The 12,137-nt window shown below is 35.7% G+C and overlaps 1 protein-coding gene across 1 annotated transcript in view; it reads right to left on the minus strand.

Moving 5' to 3' along the window:
* Nucleotides 1–12,137, minus strand: part of DNAH7 (dynein axonemal heavy chain 7) — a 114,747-nt gene that overhangs the window by 100,838 nt on the left and 1,772 nt on the right. The window contains exons 5-11 of the mRNA XM_062579422.1: nucleotides 10,656–10,749; nucleotides 9,703–9,883; nucleotides 9,238–9,313; nucleotides 5,873–5,998; nucleotides 4,233–4,352; nucleotides 2,272–2,455; nucleotides 569–748 (exon numbers count right to left, since the gene is read on the minus strand). Coding sequence (XP_062435406.1) covers nucleotides 569–748; nucleotides 2,272–2,455; nucleotides 4,233–4,352; nucleotides 5,873–5,998; nucleotides 9,238–9,313; nucleotides 9,703–9,883; nucleotides 10,656–10,749 — 961 coding nt within the window. The remainder of the gene's footprint in view (nucleotides 1–568; nucleotides 749–2,271; nucleotides 2,456–4,232; nucleotides 4,353–5,872; nucleotides 5,999–9,237; nucleotides 9,314–9,702; nucleotides 9,884–10,655; nucleotides 10,750–12,137) is intronic.

A 12,137-nucleotide genomic window follows, 5' to 3' on the forward strand; every position in this document is an offset into this window, starting at 1 on the left:
GGACATTCCACTGACTCTCTCCATATTAAAAACTAACATTGACAGTAACATGCAAATCCAAAACAATTAGGTGAAAAAATGTTCTTCTTTCTTAACCTGTTTGATCTAACATTTTGATTTGGTTAAATGTATATAAAAAAATATAAATTGCTTAAAAATGGTATTTTGGATTTTTTTTAAAGGATAGTCTATTCTCAAAATTCTGTATTTAAGATAAGAACATCCTGTCCAGTATAAAAATAGGAAGCATTTTCCACAATACTGCAGAATTGCACTTAAATTTTAAATGCATCAGTTTTAGTATACAATACCTTTGTAGGAGTAACTGCAGATAATACCACACAAAAGAAATTAGTTCTTTCTTGGCTTTCTATTTGCTTGCGGAGCAGCGATTGTGCATTTTACTAATAAAGTTAAGATGATTTCAAAATGTTCCAAATGTACTAAAAGCAGATTATCATATTACTGTGTGAGTTTTAGCAATAGGACTATTCCTCGAAATAGACAGGAATTAAATACAGCAACAATATAATGAGAAAACAAAAAAATGGAGGTTGTAATTTCTTACCCATTTAGAAAATAATTTGGTCTCAACTCTTGGAATATCGCTGAGAGCTTTAATCATAACAGTATAAACATTCAGTAATATATCGATGCAGTCATTAAAGTCAGGTTCAAATTTAACACAGTCATTCTCAAGGATTAACCGCAGGATGAAACCTGGGTGTCCATAGGCACGGACTGATTTCTTAAGAGTAAAAGAGTAAAATATTAGCTAACAGTCAAAGGATCATTAAGAATTACTCCAGTATATGCATTTTAAATTTTTAGGATGATTATTGCAAGTGTTATGCCATAATCATAATGAAATTATTTGTGCAAATAGCAAGTATGTCTGATAAAATTCACAGAAAAATGTTAATAACATAAAATGTAATACGTTACTTTTTAGCAGGCACAAGAGGCATCCTCTACACACTAGCCAAAACTTCTCTAAGGTTGTCACAGACTGAGGCAGAGTAGCTTTACAGTAATAGTCCTCACAACTGTAGTAATACAGGCAATACTGTATTACTATACTGTATTATTCTGCAATACCTGTATTCATCCTCTGCAGTAGTCAATACAAACTAACTTACATTAAAAGAGCTGCTTCCAATTTTGCTTGATACACAAGAATCTGATCCACAAAAACTAACCTGAAAAGATTATATTTGTGATACAGAGAGTAGTCTCTTTTGTGGTATAGATTCTGATGTATCCCAGTATAAGAAATTTCATATGCTTTTGTCCTTGGTGGCATAATTGGATTTTTCATCATCTCTTTAATCTGGATCAGACTTTTCTTAATTTTTCTGTATCTGCCAACATATTCTAACTATTTTTAAATATAATTAGGAAGTATAAGGAATCATTTTATCACCATTAGGTAGCATAAGATTACTATTAGAAAGCATAAAATTAAAAGTATATATTAATATAATTAGACAAAACAGTACTACAGATATGAAAGCTCACTCAGTTCAGAGGTATACATAGCACTTTGAGGACAACAAGTTGGACCAGTTACTAATTATGATGGAACAAAAAACATATACTCCATCTCTACAGTATGACTCCTTACTGCTTTAGATACCCTGCCTGATTTCCCATCCACACTATCTGGAGTTGGAGCTCTGTGGATATGTGAGGGTAGGACCTTATTAAGAGAAAGCTGAACAAAAATCCAGCTGCATTCCCAGACATCAAACATCAAGGAGAAATATTTATCTCCATGATACACATTGAGTGAGTGCCAAAGGGAAACTCTTCTGTCTGTACTTTTTTTGCCCAAGAACTATGCTGCCAAATCATGTAATATACACCTACCAATAGCAGACAGGAGATGCCTGCCTTCTTAAACAGATGGGGATTATGGATAGCTAGTCCTAGAATAATGCAAGATGCACACAGCCTATACATTAATGAATTTCTACTATAAGTCTTACTGACTGCAGAATGTTCTTGAGGTTACCAGATGTAAAATATGTTAGTATTTCCCTTCTTACATGACAAAAAAGTAAAGCTGCTTTGTGCTGTTTTTTATACTCCATTTAATAAATAATGCACCCATAAAATATTATTCCTTTTTTTTCTCCAAAAAGATAACTGTCACTATAGTTCATGCTGTTTTTATATTAAACTTCTCAGAAGAAACAAAATTAAAAAAAAAGGAAATTGTATGTACACAAATAAGCAATGTTGCTAGTATGGGTATGAAAGAGTACTTACTGCAGGTCGAACAATTAAATCTGTAAAGTCCTGAATTGAATGCAAAAGTAAGCTTTCCAGTTGACGAGTCATTAAAGTGGCAGCACAACTGAAGAAAGATGCTAATCCAGTGCTGTTGGCATTGCTGGGTACTTGCTTTTTTCTGTTACCTTGATAAAAGATATTCTGCACTTCTGGAAACCACCTTAAAAGAATATAATATTTTAAAGTTCTTAAAGTGATTGGCATGAATAAGCGCAGACAGTAATTAACACATTTTAAGTGAATTACTAGATATGCATATGTTACAAGCAGTCAAAAGACACAGTTGGGAAACTATAGCTTAACTTAAGTAGCTCATGTGGTAGGATCTTTAGATTGTAAGGAAGTATTTCTCTGAAAATATTATCTGTTATCTATCCATAATGTAATCACATTAAGACAAAAGATATTACAATAGATAAATCTGCTGTCTTGCTTTATCTCCTATTTCTCAGGTCAACAGAGGATAGAAAGGCTTCAGAGACATCATACTCAAGTCTCAGAGGTAACACTAAGGTTAGTTCTTTAAACATCCTTGTAACTTCAAGATATGTTAAGACAGAACAACGAAAGCAGTCCAGAGGAAATTCTGCCAGCTGCCCTTTGCCAAAATGAAATCAGTTCTCGTATGAGGTCTTAGAATAAGGAAGAACAAAGCAATCAAAGTCTGTAGGTTTCAGCTAAGAGCACAAAAATATCATCTGGGTCAGGGAGAAATACATCTGAAAATAGCAATATGTAACAAAGTCATAGACAAAGACTGAAATAAAAACCTATCAAGTTAATAGCATGAAAAACATAAGCACTCAGAAATGTAGCAGCATCAAGATATGTTTTATTCAATAGAAATCTGAAATGGTAGAAAAGTAGTAATAAATAACTGCAAGAAGCAAAGAAGCATTATCGATTAAAGAAAGATTAGATGCACATAAACAATATAGTTTGGCTGCCAATATCTAAGGAGAAAAATAAAACTAATAATTTTGATTCTTTATTTAAAACTCTGCAGCATACTGAGTGTACTGCTGGAAAAATAGTTTACTGAAAATTTTTTTTCAGTATCTCAGATTGAATATACAAACATATTGTGCATATCCAATACTTTATGTTTATCCAATACTTCACTTTGTGTATCCAATACTATATCAAATACTTTGTTTTAAAAAACTTAAACATAATCTGCAATGTCAATGAATCTTATAAATATGACATTCTTTAGATGACTCTGTCCTCTACCCTCAGAGATAGCTACAGAACTGAGTAGATACAAAATGAAATATTCTACAGATACTGGTATAGTACTGGCTATGTAGTACTATGTTAATCTGAATTACTGTAATCAAGAGACACTTTGCATGCAGCAGGGATGGTGCAAGTCTTTTTATATAAGAAGTTCTATCATAGTTGATATTTTAAATTGTCACAGATTATTTATAGTAAAAATATTGCATTTTTTAAATGTATTTATTTTTCTCTTCAGCATTCAATATTTTAGCTGGTTTCAGCAGTGGACAAATTTCAAACTGGAAGTCAAAATTAGCAAAGGTTTAAAAAGTAGACCTCTGTTAAGCTAAAATACTTCCAAAAAATCCTTTGAAGAATAGTTACTAAAGCAGAAATGAGTCCTCAAAATAAAAGTTTTTGTCATAATGCACTAAAAAAATACACTGTTAGTGTCTCTTTAAGAAATAAGCAAAATACATCACTCAAAAATTCAGAATAAAAGAAAAACTGCACAGATCATGATAATATGCTAAATATTTACACAGCTCTGTTTGTCCTCAGAGCATTTTACAATATGGCATCTCTTTCTTTAATATGTAGAATTAAAATGGGTCATGCCTTCTCCTTCTGCAAAATTCAAGACTTCCAAAACATAAAATGAGAAATTGAAGCTACCCCTGTAACTTAAAAGATAATATGGATACACTGGATCATACTTTCTAGACAGAACCACTTTGGAATTTCCAATTTCCCTCATGGCTTTTATCTGGAAAGATGAGAGTTCTGCAGCTTCCTGTTTATTGCGAAATACTTCTGTATCAATAAGACGTAAATCTCTGAAAAAGAACATAACATGAATATTTTAGAATCATTTGCAGTACTTTGTTGTTCACTTTCTTGTTTCCATAGAACATTTTTCATATTCCATATACAAATTATATTTTAAAAACCTTATATTTAAAACAATTTTAAAGATAAGGTTATTTTCAGAAATTACTTTTTATTATTTCAGAACATGTGGTTTCAAAGCCACATATAAGCACTACAGTACTGTCTGTATGCATGACCTTACACTGAAGGTATAACTACTATCTTTGAGCACACGAATAAGTATTTTCAGAATCAGAGTTAATGTAAATGTTACTCATAGTATCTAGGATCATAATTAAAAACTGCTGAATGCTTTAGATAACATTCCATTCTAAAACTCAGCAGATTTTACAAATATATAAAAAAATGTAAAATGTAATATATACAATATATAAAACAATGTAAAATTAATATATAAATATCATTTTCAAAACTTATATTTTTAAAGACAACTAACCAAGTTTTGTCTACTACGTAGAAGATGCAACAAACAAAAAAAGCATTCCCTGTAAATTCTTAGAGCAATTGCCCCCTGCCTGGATGGATCAGTTCATTCTCTTTCCTACTACCAGTCAAGAAACGAGCAAGCAGTTTGGTCTGCCCTGGAAAGCAGAAAATCATAGGCCACCTAATGTCTTTTCTCTTTGTTAATCAGTTAAGAGGAGAAAATACGAGAGCACTGCTAAGCAAGACAGCAACCCTTCTTTTCTTGGGAGTAAGGAAGACAGACTGTTTTGAAAATTCTGACCTATGGAAGGCCACAAAAAACCCCTCAAAGTTAAGGCTTGCCAGAGTCTGCAGGATTAAAAAAAGGAGAGAAAGAGAGTGTGTTAAAAAAAAAGAAAAAAGAAAAAGAAAAAAGGGTGGCTTAGAGAAGATAGGAGCATAGTAGCGCTGTTCTGGAACTTTTTTGCACAAGAGATACAATGCTTCAAATTGAAGTTTCAGTGGAAGAGGCTGTAGAAAAAAAATGACAAAAAACAACATACCGCTAGGTCCAGATGGCATTTCACTCAAGCTCTAAAGAAAATCAAATATGAAATAGCTAAATTATTAGCTTTGATGTTACGCTTCTTGGTTAAAACTGCCTAGATACCAGAGGAAAAGATGATGACAAACGTGACATCAGTTTTTGAAAAGTGTTCCACATCAGTTCTGGAGAAATACAGATAAAGCTTGAACTCTGCAGAGGAAAAGCTGGCAAAAACTTTTCATAGTGTGAAGTTAGAGGGCATATAGACAAATAAAACATAGTGGAGATGATGGCTTTTGAACAAAGGAGTCATATCAATGATCACTGTCTAGATACATACAGTACAGTTGTCCCAAATACAATATGGTGACTTGGAAATCTTAAGATGTCTCAAACATTTTTTTTTCCCTATGTGGATTCTGAAATCACTGAGCACTGTTAGAGCAAATACAGTTTTGCCAATAAACATCAACTATGACAGTTGAAAATCTAAGAGATATAAATAGCACTTACTTAAATGAAGTCTCCCATAAATGCAGAACAGCTAGTATTGTAGGGTTTACTGCATGCAAATTTTCATTTATGTAACTGCATGCTGACAAGAAAGACTTGTTCCACGGTTTTGGCACTACTTCAATTCTAAAAAACACAAACCACAATACAATAAATGTAGCTGTCCTAAGAACCAAAATGTACATCTGCTTTAAGATAATTGTTTTGCATCCCAGAAAGCTTAGAATTTAGGAGATAAATCTAGTCTTATGCTTCTTTATTTAGATCTTAAAATATTGTCTCTTTTGCTTTAAAAATTGTTAATCATAGCTATCTGTCATTTTCTACAGCAGGTGACGCTACTGTTAAAATGTTAAGTATTACAAGTTAAGAAATACGCACTGCGATTTTCATTATTTTTGTTTTATCACAGATTACCGTTATACACTTGTAACTATAGTTCTTCAAAAGACTGCACAGCCATGTTTACTATCCAATGATAGAACAATTTTGTTTTGCATACATAGCACATTACCTTGCACCTCCCTCTGATTGTAACTTTATCCATGTCCTCCTGAATGTTACTTCCTGAATGATACTCTAACCCCCCTCAGATCCTTCTGCCTCTCATCCAATCTCAGACTGATAATAGGTTTCAAAGGTAAGGAAAAAGTTATGTAAAGGTGTCATTATCTAAGAGACTATCTCAAAAAACTCTGGATCCAGATGAGTAACTTTAATTTCTTAAGTAATCTCTGCTTATTCACATCGTGAAACAACCTTCCAAATGGTACTCTCCTGAACAGAAGGTGGGAATGAAGCCCTAATTAGAGACTAAAATACTGCTGTGTTGTACTGAGCATCAAACTTGGACATTGAATTTAATGAAAAGAGTTCTCACAATCTGACACAAAACTCTCTGTAAAGTAAACAAGCAAGGAACAAAAAGAGATTAAGCTATTCAACTTCAGCTAACACTTCAGGGATTTAAGACAAGACACCAAAAAGCGTTCAACGAGCCACTTAGACATCCGGAAGCCTGCAGCACTCTAAATTTCTGCCAGTAAAGTAACACAGATATTGAACATTCTGCTAGTACTGACAATCAGTACTTTCTTGGCAGGACTGAGTAAACTGGTAACCACCTCAAACTGGGCCAATTTCTAGGTATTCCTACCCAAAGAATCCATCAGCAAAACTGCACAGTCAATAAGTTCATGAAAAGAAATACTATGAGGCAAACAGTAATGATAATCTTTCCTATTATTTCACAATGGCAAGCAACTTATCTAAAAATTATTCAGACACAAACATTTTGTCTCTTCTCCAAGATTTTGCTTTCCTCAAATAAAATTATTTGAGATAGCTTGAAAGTGAACTATTGTGGGGAAAAAACAGTAACAGATGATGGAAGAAAATGACTGTTGTTTCATATATGGCCAAATGTAACTTCAGTTTACAAAACAGCAAAAATAAAACAGAACCACTTTTTATTTCCAACAGAAGAGCATATTTCTAAGGGAAAAGCAAAAACGTTCCTGAGAAATAGCTTATATATTTGTAAAAATTTTGCTCTCATCTTCATAATTAACTACTATTACAAAAAATTTCTGATATAAAACCTTTATCCATTTCTCAGTAAATCTATATTCTATAGGAGACAGAAAAAAGTGCACATAGGAAGTTAAGGGAAAAAAAATGAAGTATTTCTACATCTATTTGACCTATTTAGAAAAAAGTTTTGTATTTTAAGTACTGGTTTTGCTTGTGTTCAGATGGAACTCCCTGTGTTTCAGTCTGTGCCCATTGCCTGTCGTGTGCCCTGTCACTGGGCACCACGAAAAGAGTCTGGCTCCATCTTCTCTACACCCTTCCTTCACATATTTAGACACATCAGTAAGATCTCCCCTGAGCTGCCTATTCTCTTAGCTAAACAGTCCCCAGCTCTCTCAGCCTTTCCTCATATGACAGACACTCCAGTCCCTTAATCATCTTAATAGCTGGACTCTCTCCAGTAGCTCCATATCTCTCTTGCCCTGGGTAGCCCGTAACTGGACACAGCACTCCAGATGTGGCCTCACTAGTGCTGAGTAGAGGGGAAGAATCACCATGCTGGCAATGCTCCGCCTAATGCAACCCAGGATACCATTGGCCTTCCTCATCACAAGCCACATTGCTGGCTCATGGTCAACATGTTGCCCACCAGGACCCTCACATCCTTTTCTGTAAAGCTGCTTTCAAGCCAGCCAGTCACAAGTGAGTACTGGTGCATCCCACATGCAGGACTTCACATTTCCCTTTGTTGAACTTCATAACATTCCTGTTTGCCCATTCCTCCAACCTGTCAAGGTCTCTCTGAATGGCAGCACAACCCTCCAGTGTATCAGCCACTCCTCCCAAGTTTTGTATCATCAGCAAACTGGCTGAGGGTATGCTCTGCCCCATCATCCAGATCACTAATTATGAAGCTGAACAATACCAGACTCAGTATTGACTCCTGGGGTACACCACCAATGACTGGCCTCCAACTAGACTTCGTATCACTCGATACAATCCTCTAAACTTGGCCTTTTGGCCAGTTTTCAATCCACCTCACTCTCTGCTTGTCTAGACCACAGTTCATCAGCTTATCTATAAAAACATTACGGGCAACAGTGCCGAAAGCCTTACTGCAGTCTAGGTAGACAACATCCAGTGCTCTCCTCTCACCTATCAAGCCAATCATCTCATCATAGAAAGCTAATGGTATACAGCAGACCTTTCAAGGCAAACATGAAAGGAATGTAGACAGTCCTTTACCTTAAATAAAAGCCACATCTATCCATTACAATTTGGATGTTGGTGCATACTGGAAAACCCAAATACAAAAACTAGACATTTATTAATGTTTTTGCTGCAAATTGCCAAATTGTTCTGAAGAACAGAACACTCTGATTTATGCTGCTGTATGTGCTACATTCTTAAATCTGTATGTATTGAGCCAAACTGTTGCCATCTGTAAACAAGACAGAGCTTCACTGAAATCAGTGCAGGGCATGTCATTGTTCCACTGAGTACAATGCAATTTACACATGAGGATTCAGTCTGCTATATCCCATTTTCAAATGCTGTGGCATTGGATTTGAGACTTATAATCAGTTAAACACTAAGAAAAAGAAAACTAATTTCTAGCAATTATTCAAGGCAGACACGTATTTTCCAGAGTTTCCTCCGAAGATGTTACATAATCATTATCTGAATTCATGTAACTAAATCTTATTTACTTTTCCTATTTTCTGCAGTGCTCCAATTGACATTGACTGCCTCTGCTTAAGACTGCTCCTTACACATGCTATTCTACTCCATTGCTCTCTAGTCAGTGTTTGTGAATAAATACATTTTCTTACTCTGCACGATGAGGTAGAAGAAAATTGTTCTTCTTGTCTTCATCTTTTTCCCTGGTGTCTCTTAAAACAAAGTCAACTAGAAAAAGTGTAAAAAATAAGTTAAAATATAAATAAGCTTAGTAAAAGAATAAAGACAATCAAAGGGGCTAAATGCTTAACTCATTTAGATGAGCAATTTTACCAGGACGTACACAAAAAGGGATTTAATAGAAAGTCATATTATTAAAGAGAGATTTATAAGATAAAATAATGTTTAAAACAAATCTTGAAAGATCAAAAACATTGAATAATATTAGCTTTCAGCATTGCAAGGATAAGAAAATGTGAGTACTCCTTTTATTAAAATGTGCATCTAACACCTAGGAAGATACATATATAATGTTTCAACAATGGTAGCTGTCAACAGCAAAGAGTACTCAACAATGAACATTTCTGAAACTGAAGAGTAAAATACTAAAAATTTACCTATAGCCTTTTTTACACTCAAAAGATAGTCTTCTTTCATTTCATCAGACAGTAAACATATACTTTCCTCAAGTACTTTCAAACGTTTTGGAATTAAAGCTAAGACATGGTCTAGCCATGATTCATCCATTGGGGCCACATTTTCTGTATCAATTCCATGGTGAATGTAATAGTAGTATTTCTGCAGGATAAAAGAATAAGATCCATGGTTATGTCCAGTATTAGACAGTCATTGCTACCGCAGGTTTAGATAAGTATATGGGTTCACTTAGTAAAAGTAAGTTTAATTAGTACTAAGGATTAGCTTACATAGTAAATTACATGTACTTCGTAAATCTAATATAAATACCTTAATCATCCTGTCAAAAGTTACCAGGCAAAATAATGATAAAAAACAGTTGAAATGGAAAAACAAGGTACAAAAACATGTATTTTATTCCAGTCCTCTGAGGAGAGCTAAGTAACAAAATTTTCAGTAAAGAACAGGCATAACTCATTGAAATCAAATTTATTAAAAAACATACATATATATGATGAGCTGCCTTTCCTTTATTAAGGCACTGTTTCAGTATTAATCCTTTCCTTAAATAAATTTTCAATATACATTCATCTATCATAGCATTCCAGTGCTGTCATTGTTATCTCCAAGACCTAGGTCTGGACTGTATACTCTGAGAAATCCATGCAGTCTAACGAGCCCTATATGGATATAAAACATACGCTTAATGCATTGCTCAGAAATATATGGAGCAACATGAACATATAACCACAAATGAATATATCTGAATGTACATTTTCAAAAAAACATTATAAATAATATATTGAAGTGAAACCAATAGCAGAAGAACATGTCACTGCCAATCATCTGCTACAGTATCAGTCATCTTGTGTGTATTTACAGTAAGTAATGGCTTTGTATTTCCTTTAATATTCTAGAAAAGCATTTTGACTACCAAAATATCTTTCTCTACTGCTGTAGAAGAATCTGCTCTTGGAAGCTGGGTTCGATCAAGGGATGGAAGCTGCTCTTCAGTAAGTTCTTGCTGCCTAACAAAAAAGAATAGAGCACGCATCATGTTCTTCAGATACTTATCCAACCTACATGTTAGCTGCACACAAACAAAACAAAAAAGGTAATTGGCACCATTTTACAATGTGCTTAAGACATTCTGATGCAAAAAGAACATTGAAGCAGGCGAAGAGTGGACAGTGAGGTGGATTGAGAACTGGCTGAAAGGCAGAGCTCAGAGGGTCGCCTTCAGTGGCATGAAGTCTAGTTCGAGGCCTGTGGCTAGTGGAATTCCCCAGGGCTCGGTACTGGGTCCCATCCTGTCCAATTTTTTCATCAATGACCTGTATGAGGGGACAGAGTGCCTCATCAGCAAATTTACTGATGATACCAAACTGGGAGGAGTGGCTGATACACCTGAGGGCTGTGCTGCCATTCAGAGACCTGGACAGGCTGGAGAGTTGGGTGGAGAAGAACCTCATGAGCTTCAACAACGGCAAGTGCAGAGTCCTGCACCTAGGGAAAAATAACCCTAGGCACCAGTACAAGCTGGGGGCTGACCTGCTGGAGAGCAGCTCTGCAGAGAAGGACCTGGCAGTGCTGGTGGATGACAAGCTGACCACGAGCAAGTAACGTGCCCTTGTGGCCACGAAAGCCAATGGTATCCTGGGCTGCATTAGGAAGAGTGTTGCCAGCAGGTGGAGGGAGGTGATCCTGCCCCTCTACTCAGCCCTGGGGAGGCCTCATCTCAAGTGCTGCATCCAGTTCTGGGCTCCCCACCACAAGAGAGACAGGGAGCTACTGGAGAGAGTCCAGTGTATGGCTACGAAGATGATCAGAGGGCTGGAGCATGTGCCCTGTGAGGAACAGCTGCAAGAGCTGGGCCTCTTTAGCCTGGGGAAGAGAAGATTGAGGGGGGATCTTATCAATGTGTATAAGTACCTGCAGGCAGGGTGCCAAGGGGACAGGGACAAACTCTTTTCAGTTGTCCCATGTGACAGGACAAGAGGAAATGGGCAAAAACTGAAGCACAGGAAGTTCTGCATGACCGTGAGGGGGAATTTCTTCACTGTGAGAGTGACAGAGCACTGGAACAGGTTGCCCAGAGGGGTTGTGGAGTCTCCTTCTCTGGAGATATTCAAGGCCTGCCTGGATGCAACCCTGTCTAACATGCTCTAGGTGACTCTTCTTGAGCAGGGGGTGGGTTGGACTAGATGATCTCCAGAGGTCCCTTCCAACCTTACCAATTCTATAATGCTATGACCAAGTTTATATTTTTACCTGCTAAGGTTCAGCGTTTAAAACTGGTAATACAGTTTACAAATCAAAAGTATGTATATGAGTGTAATCTTCAAACTTTTTTTCACTAATCTAATTTTAAAACTTGGTTCATCTACCAAAAAGGAAAAATATATTATTCAATGAT

Source organism: Rhea pennata, chromosome 6 (genome assembly GCF_028389875.1).
Source record: "Rhea pennata isolate bPtePen1 chromosome 6, bPtePen1.pri, whole genome shotgun sequence".
Taxonomy (NCBI): Eukaryota; Metazoa; Chordata; class Aves; order Rheiformes; family Rheidae; genus Rhea; species Rhea pennata.